The sequence below is a fragment of the Mangifera indica genome, chromosome 1 (assembly GCF_011075055.1).
Source record: "Mangifera indica cultivar Alphonso chromosome 1, CATAS_Mindica_2.1, whole genome shotgun sequence".
In the NCBI taxonomy this organism is placed as follows: domain Eukaryota; kingdom Viridiplantae; phylum Streptophyta; class Magnoliopsida; order Sapindales; family Anacardiaceae; genus Mangifera; species Mangifera indica.
The window spans coordinates 9,685,697-9,704,938 of NC_058137.1; the positions used below are offsets into that span (position 1 = coordinate 9,685,697).

At 30.4% G+C, this 19,242-nt stretch overlaps 2 protein-coding genes across 2 annotated transcripts; one reads left to right on the plus strand and one right to left on the minus strand.

The window, feature by feature from the left end:
- Positions 1-4,075: 4,075 nt before the first annotated feature.
- On the plus strand, positions 4,076-5,529 carry LOC123215435 (E3 ubiquitin-protein ligase RHA2B-like). Its single transcript, XM_044635523.1, has one exon. The coding sequence runs from the start codon at positions 4,126-4,128 to the stop codon at positions 4,633-4,635; it is 510 nt and encodes a 169-aa protein (XP_044491458.1). The 5' UTR covers positions 4,076-4,125; the 3' UTR covers positions 4,636-5,529.
- An 8,087-nt stretch (positions 5,530-13,616) lies between these two features.
- LOC123208442 lies at positions 13,617-18,559 on the minus strand. Its single transcript, XM_044625977.1, has 7 exons — positions 18,135-18,559; positions 17,413-17,498; positions 17,084-17,230; positions 16,868-16,976; positions 15,856-15,979; positions 14,757-15,027; positions 13,617-14,101 (listed from the first exon to the last, which is right to left on the minus strand). Exons 1-7 carry the CDS (start codon positions 18,253-18,255, stop codon positions 13,994-13,996), a joined length of 966 nt encoding a protein of 321 aa, XP_044481912.1. The 5' UTR covers positions 18,256-18,559; the 3' UTR covers positions 13,617-13,993.
- Positions 18,560-19,242: the final 683 nt, after the last annotated feature.

Sequence of the window (19,242 nt, forward strand, 5' to 3'; positions counted from 1 at the left end):
AAGAATACCTAAATGACATTTTGAAATTGAAAACAAAGTTTTCATAATAGTTTCTTAAGAAGATGAAATTCCCTAAAAATCAAATAAACTTTATCATTCTCTAATAAGAAAAGATAGCAAGAAGTATTAAAAGAAAAAAGGAAATCCATGGAAATTAATCGAGTCTAGAGTTTAGTGGACTTGTTATCGGGTTGAAACCTATTGGGAACAGATGGATTCTCAAAATAAAATGTAAAATAGATGGCTCAATATATGGATATTAAGTTCACCCTATGGTAAAAGGTTATATTCAACAATAAGATATAGACTACGAAGAAACCTTTTCACCTGTTGTGAGATTTACTTCGATTTATATAATTTTAGCTATAATAGCACATTTAGATTTAGAATTGCATCAAATGGATGTCAAGATAGTTTTCCTTAATAAAGAACTTGATGAAGAGATCTACATGGAACAACCTGTAGGTTTCGTGATAAAAGGCTAAAAGTGCAAAGTACACAAGCTCTAAAGATCTATATATAGCCTAAAATAGTGATTGAGACAATGGTACTTAAAATTCCACAAGGCTATATTGTCTTATGATTTTAACATGTTACAACAAGACCACTATGTCTATGTAAAAAGGTATAATGACAAGTTTGGAATTTTATCTCTTTATATGGATGATGTACTAATAGTTTTAAGTGATTTGGAGTATGTGATGGCCATTAAGAATTGATTATCTACAAATTTTGACATGATGGATATAGGTGAAGCAAATTATATTTTGGGTTTTAAAATTAAGAGAGATCGTTCTAAGAAATTTTTAGCTCTATCACAAGAGCATTATATCCAAATGATTTTGGAATGATTCAATATGGCAAACAGCAAACCCGTAGATAATTTTGTGTCAAAAGGTGATTCATTAAGCTAAGAAATGTGTCCCAAAACTCAAGATGAGAGAAATGAAATGTTCTTGATACCTTATTCAAATGCAGTTGGAAACCTCATATATGCATTGATATGTACATGCCCTAATATTTGCTTTGTCATCAAACTGGTTAGTCAATATCAATCAAACCTTGGAAAGGAATACTAGAAAGTTGTTAAAAGGATATTAAGATATTTGAAAAGCACTATAGATTATTGTTTATGCTATCAAGGATCATATTTTAATATATTTTAATCCTTCAATGTCACCTATCATTCAATTTTGTAAATAGCTTTAATTATGAAATTAAGGAAAAGAAGAAAATATCTTTTAATAGTTGACTTTTCCCTTTTAGCATTTATGTAAATAGATATATTACACTAAAGAAGGCATCTTTAAACTTCAAAAGAATACCAAAACCCTAGCCGTCATATGTTTATTTTCATGATGGCATAGTAACCATTTCAACATAGTTCCAAAGAGGATTTTAATTAAGTTTTGAGTGGCCACAAATATGGAAGATGGAGATTTCCTTAGGGTGGATAAAGGGATTGACATAGAGAGAGATGTAAACCTTATATGTTATACAATCAAACTCTTCATTGGTCAAACTCTCAAAGGCAACAATGAAGGGACAATTAGTAAGTACATAGAAACTAGTTATACAAATTGTATGCAACGACCAATACATCATCAACATGTTGGTCTATGACACAATTCAAGCAAAAAAGATTATGTCTAAAGAATAGGAATAGTAACCCTTGGCAGTTATAGTTGTTTCCTATGATCTCCCTAACATGCAACGACAATTTTCTATCATCATAAAATTACTTCCATAACATTTCAATCCATAATTAGAAAGTAATCAACTCATACCAAATTGTGAACATGATCTTCCACTTTTCATAATAATATTGTTTTGACATCCAACTATATATAGTTACTTATATAACCTTTTCTCTTATCCAATAAATAAATAATTATAATAAGACTAAAAACAACACTTTGAACATTCTACTATTACTCTGTGAAATTGTAAACTCAAACACTCAATAACATAATTATGGACATAAGCTTTTAAGTAGCAAGTCAAACCATGTTGAAAATGATACCCTATTCATTACAATCTCACAATTCGCATTTGTTCTTAACCACCTTACACTAAATCACACTCACAATCTAAGGTAATTATCGTTGGTGCAATTCAGTTAGCATCAACACTATCATATTCTCATCCAATTGGAGCCAATCTTTTTATTGGTCCTACTAGAATTGCAAAAACTTATTCTCTTATAAGATTCTTCTGTTTGTTATTCACCTAAGCATCTATTTTAGTGTTTAAAATCTACCTCATAGTACAAAGGAAGAAAATTGGCCTCTTAAGAAGATCATCTTAGTTTTAGATGGTAGGTTTGTTCTCAACCCCAATCTACTTGTTGGGTTTTCCTTTTCCTCCCTTATGGGTATAAAATTAGGATTAGATCGTATACTCACAAACAAGACTGTTATAGGCATCTAACTTTTTTTCTTTATCAAAGAAACTCAATAGAAATCTTTTCCTCTTTCTTTGCCTCAATTGGATTAGGGTTCTTGTTGCATGTATTTGTCCTTAAGAACTGGTTCCTTCAAGTTAAGTCTTTGTCCATAAAGTAATAATATCATATGGTATGGTGGTAGGTTGAGGTTAGGCAAAGCAAAAGATAAGGTTATGGGTACAGAGGAAAGGCAGGGATGAGTTTTTTTATTTTTGTTACCTTTTAATTTATATTTGTTTCCAATTAAAAAGAGTTCAAAATAAACATTGAAATTTTTTTGTGCCTAATCAATTACCTTCATACCTTTCATACTTAAATGTAATGAACAAAATTGGATAAGGATGAAACAAGTATCATTTTCAAACTTGGAGGATGAGAATTAATAAGATAAACTTTGGGTGGAAAAAAGTAATTCTACCTTAAATTTTTATAAAAGATAGTGGATCTTAGCTCACCTAATTAACTGTGGTCCAAATATTAAAAGAGTAATACTATATGTACTATTGGGTACACAAATATGTACATACTCATATGTATCATTATATGATTGGATGTTGTTTTATCTTTAATTTAAAATCATTCAATCATATGATAATATATGTAAGTGTATATATATTTGTGTACCTAAAGTGGATACACATAGTTTTATTGATATTAAAATAATGGCCAAAAGACTTATTCCCACCCAAGGTTTGGTGTAAAGACAAACACACACCTATAAAATTTCAAAAACTCAATCACCCACCCAAGGTTTAATCTATTTTCACACATCCAAAAATTATCTATTAGAGTTAAAGGCAAAATCGTTATTTTATCAGTAATATTAAAATAAATAAAATTATATTTCATTTCCCCACTTAATTTGGAAAACTAATAATTTTTCTCTAGGATTATGTTTTGAAAAGTGACATTTCCCCCTCATAAGGTTTCAAATTTCTTCGACAAATGACGATCGTTGTCTCTCCCTTTTAGTAATGGCTCTCCCTCTAGCCTTTCTCTTCATTTGAAGTCTTCTCCCTCCAACTAACAACGTCTAAATTCAAATAATCTAAACGAAATCCTTCGTTTAGACAACGAAATTCGTCTAGACGAATTGTCATCATCTAAATGCATCGTAGTTATCCAGATAATGACAATTCATTTGGACAATGCCTTTCATCACCCAGACAAAGGGTTTCATTTGGATTCAAAAATTCAAATGTCACCAATCAAAGGGAGAGGGCTTTGAAAGGAAAGACAGTGTTGGAGGGAGAGCCATCGTTGGGAGAAGGAGACAGTAGTTATCATTCGTCAGAAAATTGCCAAAGAAATTTGAAATCCTAGGGAGGAAAAATATCACTTTTCAAAACTTAATCCTAAAAAAAAATTATTAGTATTTCAAACCAAAGAGGGAAGATGAAATATAATTTTATTTATTTTAATATTACCAGTAAAGTAACGATTTTGTCTTCGACTCTAACAGAAATTTTTTGAGTATGTGGAAATGGATTAAACTTTGGGTAGGTATTTGAGTTTTTGAAATCCTATGAGTGTGTTTGTCTTTGTACCAAACCTTGGTTGGTAAATGTGTTTTGGCCTAAAATAAACTTTCTATATATTTTATAAAAATATACAAGTACATTTATGTTAGATCTTATCTGCCATTCTTCTTCTTCTTCTTCTTCTTTCTTCCTTGAGCCATGGCAGCTCTCTCAGAATTCTTCTCCCATCTTTACACCATGACCATCGTCTTCTTCACTCTCCTCGTTATCGAAACCCTAGTCCTTCTCCGCTCTGCCACCGCCACCGTCTGCAAGACCAAGAAGCGCTTCGTCACCACCACACAATACCTCAAACTCATCGAAGAGCTAAACCCCACTACCAGTTACCACAAGAACCACCACCAGCTCATCGACGAAGCTACCCCCGCTGTGGAATGCCTCGTTTGTTTGTCCGACTTCGAAGACGGAGATAAGGTCAGAAAACTCAATTGCAACCACACATTCCATAAGGACTGTCTGGACAAATGGTTGCAGCAATATTTGGCGACGTGCCCCCTCTGCCGAACCAAGGTTTTGCCGGACGAAGTGGTGGCCGATTTCCACGGGCAGCTGCAGAATCAAAACCAGATGGAGTTTGATGGTAGTGATGAAGAAATGGTCTTTCTGTTATCAGCATTACATGGTAATATTTTATACAGATTTTTCTGATGATTTTGTATTAGCCTATTAGGGGCCTTTGTTTTCCTTTTTTTTTTCTTTTTTTTTTTTGGATTTAGTGCATAGTTTATTTAAAGAATATATTTTATATCTATTATAAAATTAAATGAGACGAATTTCGAAGATGTGGGCTGTAATTAACACAGTTAAGTAATTAATTATTAATTTATTAACAAGTGAAGAATATTAATTTAGAGAAAATGGAATTGAAGTGGAGAGATTATTTCAATAGAGGTTGTGCAGTATCTGAGGAAGGCGATGATGACTATGGTGAGAATGGTGGGGACAGATCGAGAATTTAAGATGTGTGGAGTGTGAGGTGACAGGGTTATGAAAATGGGGCGGTTAACGTGTGGAAAGAAGTGGAAATAAAAATTTTGTTGCGTGTGGGGCTGCCGCGGATGGAAGAAAATTATTTGTTTTTTGTTTTTTTATGGGATCAAATTATAGGTATATATTTTAAATTATATAATTAGATATAAAAATAATTAATTATTATATAATTAAATAATTTTAAATTAAAAATAAAATAATATATAATTATGTTATAATAATATATTATTTATGCATCTACATATTTTTATATTAATATTATTATAAGTGAATAAAGTAAAATTGTAGAGGTGATACCTGTGAACATTGAGTAAATAAATAGTAAATTTTAGTTGGAAACTCTCCATCTTTATTGATTGTATGAAAAGTACAAGATTGCTTTTGTGGTGAAGCAGATTTTTCATCATTTAATTAATTTGGGTGGACATACATACTTATTAGTAAGTTTGAAAATCCACTCCATTATTAATGTAATTATTTGTTGGCATATACCCCTAACTAAAAGGGGAAGCCTCACATTATTGAATAGAAGAAGTAAATGCATTTATTTAATTTCATCATAAACTATTGTAAGGGGAAAGCAATTATGTTTGACTGACTCATATTAATGTAACAGAATCTCTTTTTTATATTATATTAAAATACAACATCGACAAGATTTGCCTGTTTAATGGGAAGATATTAATGCGAGTTTGATTTTTGAGTTGGTTAAGCTCTTACTATATAGTTAGTTAGTTAGTTTAGTGAAATTTTGTATAGTTGAAATATAATTCTTTTTTCTTATCTTACATTTTATGAAAATAATAATATAACAAGATAATCACTTAAGTTGCTTTTTAATAATATATTCTTATTTAAAAAAACATAGAAAACATAGAAAAGATTTTCTTCAAAAAATAATAATCATCATTTTGTTTAATTTTGGGACGTCTAATAATAATAATAATAATAATATTATTATTATTATTTAATTTAGAAAATAATAATAATAATTGAGATTTTCAATATTATGAGTTTTCTGAAAGATTAGTTGATGTATCAAAGAAGTGATGTTATTATATGAGTTTTTCACACATGACACTCTTTGTCACATCATCTCTCATACATTTAATGTGTAAAATTATGGATGGATATTTAATGAGAGTTTGTTATCACTTGCTGCGGTGGACTGAGGGAGAGGAGAGGAGTATATCGAATTTCAGATTTATATATTTTATTTTATTTTATTTTTAATTTAAAATTATTTTATTATATAATAATATATTATAATTATTTTTTAAGTTAATATTCATATTATATATATATATATATTTTTTAAATTCTTGCTTATCTTCGAAAAGAAGAATTCCTAACTTCAACTTTTTAAATTTTATTCCTATCCTATCCTATCTATGTAAATAAAGTAAGAGAAACATTTATTCGGTCAGTTAAAAACCCACAAGGACCCAGCCTGTCTCTTTTAGGTGTCAGAAAACAGCCAATTTGTTTGTTAGAATAATGAATATTGCCTAGGCTCTACTCAAGCCAAATCCAAGCCCAGACCGAAAAACTAAATTTCCTAAAATTTATAAATAATCAACACATTTATGCTCATGTTTTCAAAATCAGATTAATTTAATCTATTTTCAAATTATTATATAATTTTCAAATAGCATCAAGTATTTATTGCATTTTTTAAATATAAAATATAATTTTAAATATATTAATTAAATAATTAATATTTCATTACATAGATAGATTAAAAAAATTAATTACTAATTTTATCGTTAATTCAATTAAAATCTTACAAGTTATATCTCTTTTAAATTTCAATAAGACAAAAGTTGTGTAACTCGATTTTATTGGTTTTTAAATAGTTTTTCTGATTTAATAAATTTATTGAATTCAATAAAATTTTAAATCAATCAATAATTATATATAAATCATATCAAATTATAAAACTTAAAGGTTTAATCAATCAAACTGATCAATCCAATCCGATTTAAAAACACTTATTTATACCTTTATGAGAAAGATTATTGATATTAATAATGTAATCAATACTGTCGTATTAGCATGACTATTTATTTATGTATCACATTGTAACAATTTAGTATAAAAATACAACGTTATCATTTTTATTCTTTAAATGTTATTAGAGGGTATTTGTAAAAATGATTTCAAGTCATGAAACATACAAATAAATTTCAAAAAATGTTTTATAAAATTATTAATTTACTACCTCTACGCATGTACACATACGATTTAAAAAAAATATCATTTTCTTGATGTTATTAGGAGATATTTATATTTTTTATTATACGGTAATTTTGAAAATATACACAGTATTTGTTTTCGTAAAAATATTTTGTTCCATATCCTAAATTTGCACCATTAATTAATTGCAAATGAAAATGATTCTTTCTTTGAAAGCAAAAATACCCTATTGTGTAAAATAGTTTTCACATTTTGAAAGTTTTTCCAAAAAACACTTATCCCAGTTTCTAGTCATATTCAACCTAAGGCTCGCACAGTTGTGAGCCTTTGTACCAAGTCAGTCTATAAAAAATTAAAGGTCCACAGTATGATCCTACATATATAAAGTTGTACTAGGTAGGTCCCTAAACAGGCAATTCATTAAAACAATTTTCTTATTTTTAGAAAACTAAAGGCCAACACCTATTCGAATTCGAGTTTGGGCTTGTCTTCCATACTACTCTCTAGCTCATGTTCGGGCTCGTAGTCGTTTCCATTGGGCTCATTCCAACAAAGCTTGTTTCGAGCTCAAACAAATTTACTTCAAATCCAATCTTAATATAAATATCAAGTAGATATAACACACTTCTTTAATATCAAACCAAAAGATTCAAAAAAATTTGTTTTTTTAACAAATTATGATTGAAAAATGATCGTGGCTCTAATAAACATGTTAGAGTCATTAAAAACAACTATAAACCAATGTTCAAGTGTGTACTATCTAACTATTTGTTTAATTTTATATAATATGTTAGAAATTAGAAATATTTTTAAAGAGTTAAGGTATCATAATATTTTTCAAAGCATATCTATATAAATGAAGTAAAAATTTTAAAAATATTGGAATGAAATTCTTTTATTTTATACTACTGCCACTGTCTTAGATCTTAAGGTCAAAATAATATGAGTAAAAAAATTATTAGATGTTATTAATGATTCATTAATTCATAATTTATAAGAATGTTTCACCTAAGAGTAGACTTAGAAATTCTTTTAAATGCAAATTAAATATTATTCTACATTATCCATTCTAATATTTTATCTTTAGTATAAAAAAAAAAAAAAGTTGATCAAAAGCGACAACATATCTGCCATGTAAACTCATATTTTCATTTGATCGTATGTAAAAGTGGGCATTTCTCTTATATGATTAAAATCGTTGGAGTTGAGACCAATACATCGCAATCTAGTGAAGACAATTTGTTGTTGCTCTCTTATCTCATATAAAATTTTTTACAATAATATGTAATATGCCGGTTAAGATATCTCGTGCCACTTGAACTTGCACATATTAAACATGAACCGTAGTATTTGCACACTACTAGATGAATTACTCTTCCTTTGATCATTTTTTGTATATGATCAAAGTAATCCTACTCCACAGACTTTTGCTTTTTTTTTTCTTTCTGTCGAACATGTGATTATCCCACTTTCATCTATTAGTGTATATATTCTTCCTATTCCGTATGGATCATTAATAATATCATCAGTGTCACCATTATAATATTTAAATGGATTAAAATCATTTGACCCTAGATCAATTTGTAAAATATTTTGATAAATGAATTATGAAAAATAATAATTAATTTACAAAATTGAAATAAAAACTAAATTATAAACATAGGAAAATATTGTTTGTAAATTCAGAGAATTTCAAAATAAGAGATTGATAAAAGAATATAAAATCGAAAAGAATGACATATCGAGAGGATAAGAGTGTCAATGTATATAAATTTTTGGAGGTTGAGAGGGTTTTATATAGGGAAATTTTGGAAGAAAAAGCAAAAATAATAATAAAGAAATCAAAGTGTTTTTTAAAAGGTCTGCCACTAACCGTTGGGCGGGCATAGCGGATGCCTTGGGCCGGCCTGACGCATTTTACATGTCTAATGCCGGCCTTAAAATAAAGGAATTTTGGTTCTTGTAATGAATCCCAAACACTCTTGATATTTTTATTATAATACACTTTAATATAAATTCTTTATTAACGAGATTTTAGCAAGTAAAGATGAATTTATAATATTTAACACGGAATTAATAAAAGAATAAAATTATATATATAATTTTTTAATATATATATTATAATAAAATTTAATGATTTTAAATTAAAATTTTAATAATATTTAATTATTTAATAATATATTAAAAAATATGCATATATAGCAATACTCTTAATAAAAATATATAAATGAGAGTAAATTATAATTTCGCACCCAAGAAGATGTGAAAAAATAACAAGTTCTCGTACTCTATGAACTTCTACTTTCCATTTCAAAGAATATTGCATGGCATAAAAGTCTTTTCACCTTTCCAAAATTTTGAGAAAACAAAAGAAAATTGGCTGGTATACGTCACATTAATCAAGTATGATATGACAAGATCAACCCCTTTTTGAAGGCCGGGTGGATTTGCTAGTGACAAAATATACCAACTAATTTTATATAATAACTGTTTTCGGGGGCAATATAATAAATTCACAAATTGAAATAATTAAGATAATATGGTATTATTTTTTTGGACAAAATATACCAACTAATTTATATAATTTTTTTTATTTATATCAGTAGCAATCAATGATGGACAATTTAAACATGAAATGCAAAATTATTTTGTCTCTAAAAGAACTCTAATTTGATTAATTAAATTATTTTTTATTTTTTAATAAAACCCGAAAATATAGTCATAATTACTTACACTAATTAGTCAAAATCCAGACAATTCACACACAAGAATAGCACTAGGAAATTTGGAAGAAAAAATAAGTTATATAAATAAAATTATTATTTATATAAATAATATGTTAAACAAAAATAATAAAATATTATTATATAATTATATATTATTTTATTTTTAATTTAAAATTATTTAATTATATAATAATAATAATAATAAATTATTATTTATACACCGAATAATACGCATTCAGATATCAATACTCAAATTATATATTCTTTCGTAGAAAAAGAATAATAATAATATTTACACAACAAAGAAAACCCACCCCAAAGGGATTCCAAGATCCTCTACGACAACATCTTAAAAATAAAAATAAGACTTGAAGATCACCACCATCATCTTGATGATGATCAAGCAGAGAAAACTCCATTAAAAGCAGCAAGACTGAACTGGCTTTTGGGCTCCATCTTCTCTTCACCATCGATGACTTTGCTCTTGATTTTGAGAGCCAAAACTCTAACATACGAAGAAGAAGGACCAGAAGAACCCACCTTCATTTTTACATCATAAGAAGTAGAAGAAGAAGAAGAAGAAGAAGAAGAAGAAGGCATCTTCATCTCCATCTTATTTCTTTTAACTCTTCTTTCATATTCTTCTGCAACCAGCATTGCAATGTCAGCCATTCTTGTTTTCTTCCTTTGTTTCTTCTTGTGCTATAGGCGTGTTTAGTGATGTAGGAGAGCATGTGAAATGGGTCATTTTATCAGAGAAATAATGGATAAGGGTGGCAGGTGGGTACCACATTTTTTTATTATAGTGCGTTGGACAGGCGGTTTTAGACTTGGGTAGTGGTTCCAAGTTACAATGGATTTTAGGGAATATTCATTCAGTAAAGCTTAATTGAAAATTATTGGACACGTGTAACCAATGACCTCTTGCTCATGATTAGAGAAAATAACAACTAGTTAAATTTTATTTAACACCGCCCACAAATATTGTCATTGATTGAGGACAAGTGTCAGTCCGGAAGTGCAGATGCAGTGGTTTTGGAAAACCATGGGGTGGTTTTGGTCGCAGGTAAAACAAACAACAAAACCCACCAAGCACACTTTCGACAAGTCACCACTTTGATCAAAATTGAAAAATATTGAAAATTGCTACTAATAATTTACACCACATTTAATAATCAAGACAAAGATGATTGATTTAGTACGAAGAATCAATCTAATCATCAAAACCAAATGTTTGAATGTGGATAAAATCAATCACATGCCAAAAAACGCTTTAATGGACTTCAATAATTTCATACAAATCATATTAATTTGTCAAATTGTTGCAGATGATAGCCACATGGCAAAGCTACAATTGATCCTATCAATAATTGAATCCATACATTACATGTTATATCCAAGACAGCATTATCCTCTACATCAACCCTTGGATTAGGGGTGAAAACTTGACTAAACCATGATCCAATGGTTCCAATGGGTGCCACAATGTAATACTTCAACCGTTCTTCCAAACTTGGTGATTGAATTTTTTTATATAGTAAATTTTGCACGAATTTTTTTTTGTTTTCAAACTAGGGTTCACATTTACTTTCTAATGTGACATTGTTCTCTTTATCAACCCTTAGATTACGGTCAAAACGATGACTAAAGCACAAGCCTACATAGAGATACACATAATTTGGTTTAAATTATAAAATCAAACTAAACCGTTTTTTACACCCTATTTTTGTTTCACCTTCTTTTCATTAGGTACCCATTTTGCTGATTTTGCCACTTATCTGTTGTTTCTCTTATATTAATTTCTTTTAACTAATTTTGTTTTGGATTCAAACTCCAAACGGTTTCACCCCGAATGAAAGAAAAATAGTTAAAAGATCTTTTGTTTCGCTCATCTATTCATTTCACTTGAATTTTTTGGTTTTGCTCCGAAATGTTGGCACAATAGCCTACAGTACTAGTTGACAAATATGGTTGGAACAAAGAAACTAGTCTTAAAATCACAGGAATTTACAAAATTGATAAAACATTAAAACTTTCATATAAAAAAAGTTATGAGTTCAAAACTCTGTCACATTTATAAAATCCTAACTTATCCAATGTAACAATTATATGTTTGATTACTATACTTCGGGGGCGTTTAGTTTGGATAATGTTTGATTACTAAAATAGAAAGATTACCTTGAAGATAAATTACTTAGAAGATTACTAGGTATAAATGATTACTACGTTTGATAAAATTTGATAGGTATAAATAATTATTGTGTTTGGTTAAAAGTAATAAAAGATTACTAATAAATTATTTTACTTAAATGCCCTTGAATATAATTATTTTTAAATATTTTTATATTATTTGTCATATTAATTAAAAATAAATTTATTTTTATCTCAAAAAATTAATAAATAATAATTTTTCTATAATAAACTCAAGATTACCCTAGTAATCTTTAAATACCTAAGGTGAAGGTGGTAATCAGATTACCACCTATATTACCTACCACGTCAGCATTGGTAATAGAAGATTACTATAATCTTTTATTACTGACAAACCAAACAAGGAAATAAAAAATAGATTACCAAGATAATATTAAAAACCGTCAACCAAACGCACCCTCCAGGTTTTACCCGCTAACCAAACCAGGAAAAGAAGTTGGTCTTGCAATATAAGCTTTCTGAATGTTTCAACCACCCCATGACATTGATGCTTGTTTAGTGGATTTACAAATGCCGTAAATGGATGCTACCGTACTACCTGTTTTACTCAGCTTCAGGACTATGCTACCGTGCAACTTGTATTACCTTCATGACCAATAAAAACTTATGATCTAAAATTTTGCAGATTTGAAGCTACCCGATAATGGTAAGAATTTGAACGCAGATAATCTATTTTGCTAATTTTTGTTAACTCTTGCAGTATTATATAATCAAATGTCTGAGGTCGTTTTCAGATATAAATAAAATCCACCTAACTAAAACATGTGTTCTGTTTTGTTTTGTTTTTCCCTTAATTTAGTTTATTTTTAATTAAAAAAATCAAACAGGAACCAAACGAAACTAAATCGTAATTTTTCAATTTGATTTGAATCACAATATAGTTTGGTTTGGTTTAACATATTACTAAAACATTTTTTTCAGTAAAAATTTTTCTAAACCAGATTATACTGGATCATGCATACCCTAAACCTACAATTGGGATGAGTACGAAGTATAACGCTCAGAAACAAAATACTTCTTGGAAGTACTTCAAGCTTTCTTCCAAACTCAAAATGTTCCCAATACATCAAATTGCTGACAGGTTCCCTCTCGCAATCTAAGATGAATTAAATTTCCAGCTCCATGTTCCCAAGCAGAGGCCTAAGATTTTCTAATTCTCTAAAATGCACTCAATCAATGTTCAATGGTAACTAAATCTAAGTTATGAGGGCTTTGATCATGAAGAACAATCTATAATTCTCTGAATTTCAAACAATCTAGAAACAATATAGACAAACTAAAGAAAAAATAGTTGCAAAACAGACAGCACAGAATTTTGACTAACTTGATAGAAATTAAGCAAATTTCTCTTGTTGATCCATCTGGTCAGATGTTAAAGAGAAGAACTAACTGACAGTTAATCATTCAAATAAAGATTTTAACACCTGAGATAATACTTACAAGAACACAACAAAGAAGAAGATATACATAATGACAAAACCTCGAAACATACATTACAACAAGAACTGGGTAAAAGCAATTTTTCACATAATATATAATTGAAATTCCTGTTGTCAGTTATTCATGAATTTACCTAATCCAGTTTCCTTGTGATCATGGAAGAGTGCAGTCACAATTACAGGAGTACACAGGGACGATAACAGGAGTACATACATGGCAAAAGAAAGTACCATGGAAATTTTCCCAGATAATTATTTACATATTCATATATAATTGGACATCATCAACAGTAACTTTAATATTTTCTTACCTGGTAACTGTTTAAGAATCGTGCCTCAAACTACGAGTCAAAAGCTCATAGTAGAGTGGCCTATTGAAATAGACAAGTCAGTCTAGCTTTGCATTATCTCATGCTTGTAAGTCAAGACAAGACTCCTTCAAATTCATAGGAGGCCCAGTCCTTTCAGTTGCTGAACATGCTCAGGTGGGAGAGGTGGAGGAGCCCAATCAGATCCCATCATTTCACCATCAACATCCTCAACAACATATTCCTGAAAAGCACAAAAGAGCAGATTCACAGGAATCAATTTACAATACACCATACAGAAATAGTAAAATTACAAGTAAAAGGAACACATACATTTTCGAAAGATATTTCACAAGCATCAACACTCAATCAAATAAATAAAATGCTTAGCTGAAAAAATGAAGTCCAAAGATTATGATTTTGACAATGTTTAGAGCTGATTTTCAGAAGCCAACTAAAAACAAATACAACCAGATACATCTAATACCTCTGGACCTAATGAGCTGAAACAACAAAAGATTTCAAAGAATTTCAACTACCAGATTCAAGTTAACTTGAAAAGGAAAATAAAGAATACAACCTCATAATACATGAACTAACTTGTCAGGTACAAGTATGAATTTGCACCTTTTTGTGACATTTAACATGATCTGTTTTAAAGAACATTGGAATTTTAATGCCACTTGAAAGCAAAACTGAAAAAAGATTTTTTTCCGCAATTTCATCCTAGAGGTTGGCCAAATTCTTCCACTTGGAATTTATTCTGGTAAGCCTTATCCAAGAAGTTTGTTTGTATATAACTTTATTGAGTAAGCTTTAGGCTATGCACCATTGAAATATCACTTTAACTATTCTTGCGTGAGGAAAATGGGTTACATTTTGTTTTCTACTCAACTCACTTTTGTTAGCATACGTTTTGCAAGTATGTGATAATGCCGCTGCCAAATTCGTTGTCCAACCATTGTAGCCACCAAAACACTGTAAAATATGCCAATGACTGTAAACAGTCCCAACACAATCAAAACCATTATGAACAACAATGGTAGCCCTGCTTCACCAGCACCACCTAAGCAACCACATTCACTGGCTGTACTTGCACAACTTTCAAAGCATGTAGTACAGTCAGTCCACATACAAAGAGTTCCAGGCAAATGACAGTCCGCACATACTCTGCAAGAATAACATAAAATTCAACCACTTAGTTTCACCCTCCCAAATTAATGTCTTCTATTGCTCACACAAGCCAGTATATGATAAAAAGATTCAACAATTTCTCCACATACAATTTTTTACATGGAAATTGTGTATTTGAAGGGCCCAAAAAATCACGGAATCAATTATAAGACATTCTTAAAATCTTTCAATATATACAACAGACAAATCCAGCCTATGCTGCTCTTTTGCATAAAGAAATTCCACTAAAATCATCACACCATTAATCAAATAAATTGCTTTTGTACTACTTTTCGCATGTTTTGTCTTTGCATATATTATGGGAACCCTATGAGAACTATATAAATAGTTTTCCACATTCTTTTCATAAATTTCTAGCTTTATGGAACTACGGCCTTAATATTTTGGCACATACAGTAACTTTACGTGTGTGTGTAGCTCTCTCCCTCTCACTTCCTTCCCCTGTCCCCACCCTAATGTGTGTGTGTCTTCACAAGCACAATTGTGTAATAGGGAAAAATAAGGGCATAAACATTTTTTTCACAAAATAAAAAGGGGATAGATGTTCAAATATGCTCACAAGGACGTGAGTCACAAATAATTTCCAAGTAGAAGAGAGAAATTCAGGACAAAAAAATTTAATTCATAGCAAATTATATAACTCATTTTAGATCACCACTATCAAAAGTTCTAAAAGCTAACAAAAGAAAATAGTTTTTAATCAAGAATAGCAACATGAATTTAAATAGACAAAATATTAGAAATAGGAATGTGCTGAAATGCATCAACTTTGTCAATCATAACATATAATATAGAAGAATTTACCCAGGATGACAGCAACAGAGACATAATTCTCGACAAGGTTGAGCCAAATCATTGCGCACTCTTCGGTCATAACAAGTAATGAAGCATCCAGATAATCCCAGCAAAGCAAAAAATAGTAGAGCTCCTGTAGCCAACAATATATTCATGGGATTACAGGAAGAAAGGACAGCCCTAAGATTATGGCAGAAAATACAATTGAACAAAATGGAGTGATATCCACGACATGTGTGTTACAATTCATAGGCACGTGGATATTCCTGTTACCATCACTGGCTAGAAGCCTAGGGGGTTCAGACCCAACATCTTGCTTGAAACTAAAGAGCTTAACTCTTCTACCCAGGCATTTGGATCTTGAATTTTACTAATAAGATTTTTTCAGTCAGCAACTTCTGTTAAAATGAGAAGTTCTAGGTCGTCATAAATCACTTAATTTTTACCTCAAATAAAAAATGATTAGATTACCCAAAAACAAGACCTTATATAAAATTGATCATCTTTCATAACTAGAAATTTTGCAAGAATTTCATCCCAACCCCATTATAGATAACAACTTTATATTAATAGAAATGGATAATTTAATTGGCCCCCTGAAATTTTCTTAAAGACAGGCAGATGAAGATTTTGTGTTTCATCTTTATGATCTCCCCTAAAGTTTTTAAGATTCATTAGAAATCTCCTTATAACATCCTAAAAATATGCCCTGAAGTTTTTTCAAGAGGTTGTTGACAAAAAATGGGAGGAAACTTTGTGTCCACTTTCTAAATATCAAACTTTCCAAGTCAAGGTTACATAAAAAAATTCAGTTTAAAGTACCAGTACTATTATTCTGTGATAAATTAGCAGGACACAGAATCGTAGGGAATCAAATGAATCCCAAAGCCATTAACATGATAAAGAAAAAACACATTGTACCACAGCACATCAAAAATAAATAAATAATGATGATTAGCACAGCAGATCATAACACATACAAGCTTTTAATCACTATTACTTCAGGTTCTTGAGACTTTACCACATATGTAGTAGAAACTGAGCTCACTATCAAAACCCCACGCCATACGAAGCCAGGACTGCTGGTAATTATCAATTAAATACACCAAATATGCCAGTGAAGCAATTACCTGACAACAATGGATATAATACATTGGAATCAAAACCCAGAGTTGGAAATTATGAAAGTAACAATAAATGCAGGAAAAATAACAAAAATAGAGAACCAACAACTTACAAGCTGAACAGCCAGAAATATAGATAATATATCCCTGGTCACAAAGAACCGAAATTTCAAGGTTCGCCATCGCCTATCAGCAGCTGCATGAACTCTCAAATGGTAAGGGGCTTTGCAGGTTGTGCAATGAGCAAAAGCAAACCCTTCCTGCATTATAGTATATCTGGTTAGACAAAAATTAGACACAGAAAAACCGTACTAATGTCTTACTAACAAAATAACAATCAGCATGTAGCAGCCATAAAGAATACACAGAGCTCAAAAATCATATATAAGCATTATACTATGGGTTCTCAACTAAAATGCAGAAAATGAGATGGCAACCATACCTTTACGGCTCGCCAATGATCCAAACACTCTCGGTGTACATACTTTGAAGTTCCTTTGCACTTGCAAGGAGCAATAAAATCCCTACCTGGAGAAAGTTACAAAACAAACTCAAATAACAGATGGCCACGCTATAAGAGCCTCCTAGCATAAGAGTCAAAACAATCAACTCAACCCAAAAATGAATGTCTTATCATAAATTTGTCTCATCATGAACAATTGTATGTATCTCCTGTAGCATTATCATCAACATTTAGGACTATCGTTACCAAATTGTAGTATGTAATCATCTTTACTAGGAGTTTTATAAAGGAGTTTTGTTTATAATTATTCTTAAAACTTTTATTCAATTTTCCCGTATCCTCAGAATCACTTGACTTGAACTAAAAGCAAACTCATCCCCTGAAACTCCTAGATCGTCAAAAAAAAAAAAAAACACATTGTGGTTAACGAAATTTAAAACCGGCGTAGTGAATGAAATTTACCCAACAAATTTATACATAAAAGGAATCTCTTTTCTTCATTAACACTCACTACAAGCAATTTATAAACTAAACCCCAACTGCCAAAAGCATTTCCAGTTACCTAAAAGCATGTTTTCGCCGAATCTGAAACAGACAACTGCAGTTTGACCACTTAACAAACATGACCAAATTTCAAGACTACATTCATCTAAACAAACACCAAAAAGCGTCCTTTCAGATATAATTAAAATAAAAATTACCGTCGGTTTCGAGACAAATTCGGCACTGAATTTGTTCGCCCGGGCCAGCTTCCAGGTCGATCTCGCCGGGCTCCACCGGGGTCGGAGCCATGAGCGGCGAACCGTCCGATTGGTCGGCCATTGAGTCGAATTACAACAGAAAAGAGCGACCGAGCGAGCGAGAAGAAGAAGAGCGAAAGATCGATAATTTACAGAAAATTAATTAACTAATTTTCATTTCGACAAAGGAATAATAAAATCGAATCAAAATGAAAATTTGAAAAAAGAAAAACGAAACCCTACAATTAAGATGTAAATTTAATTTATTTATTAAAATATTTCGCCAATTCCAGTTTCTTTTCTCTCAAGTTCTCAGTGAGAGATTTTCATTTTCAACGAAGGCCACTGTGGTGTGTAATTTGGGATGGAAAAAAGTTGCTACGGAGATGGTGGAAGTTCGAAATTCCATAATTGCCCTTGCTTTTTTTTCTTTGACTAATGTATCCTGAAACTTGGGTCAATTATATGTTAAGTAGTAGAGGTGCCAAATGGGTTGAGTCACTCCGTGCATCTGGGCACGACCGACTCGACCAACACGAAAAAAGGTCAGTTATGTCAAATCCGTGGGTTTAGCAAGTTGTATTATGGGCAATAAGATGATGCCCACAAGTCACTTTAGAATCGTTAAATTAATGTTTCAATTTTTTATTTATTTATTTATCACATGGATCAGATCATTCAGTACAATCTGTTACTGTAACAGGTTAAAATATTTACATAAAATTAATTTTATATAATTAAAAATAAAAATTTAATTTTGAACCAATCAAAAAAGGTCTATCAAAGCACAATCTGGAAACCTTGGGTCATGCTTCAGACTTTAAAATTTTATTAGCTTAACCTGATACGAAAGTCCAGCAAGAGGTGGGCCTTGACACAACCTGAAATATAGACCTAATGGGCTATTTCTACTGCCACCTCTATTTACAATTCTTTAACATTTCAACTTGGGCTAAGAATGTCCAATTTTATAATAGTGAACAACAATACAAGTTGTAGTCTATGTGATAGAATGATTATAATATATTGAGTTGATTTGCAAATTTCACCACGTCAATGAATTAATTTA

Bases quoted from the DNA above. Each gene is read 5' to 3' on its own strand.
- LOC123215435 (XM_044635523.1), top strand. From the start codon at position 4,126: ATGGCAGCTCTCTCAGAATTCTTCTCCCATCTTTACACCATGACCATC.
- LOC123208442 (XM_044625977.1), bottom strand. From the start codon at position 18,255: ATGGCCGACCAATCGGACGGTTCGCCGCTCATGGCTCCGACCCCGGTG. The intron at 17,231-17,412 runs GTATGGTTGCCA...ACTATAATGCAG, and splicing joins ATCATTGGCGAGCCGTAAAG to GAAGGGTTTGCTTTTGCTCA. The intron at 16,977-17,083 runs GTAAGTTGTTGG...CATTGTTGTCAG, and splicing joins TATTTCTGGCTGTTCAGCTT to GTAATTGCTTCACTGGCATA.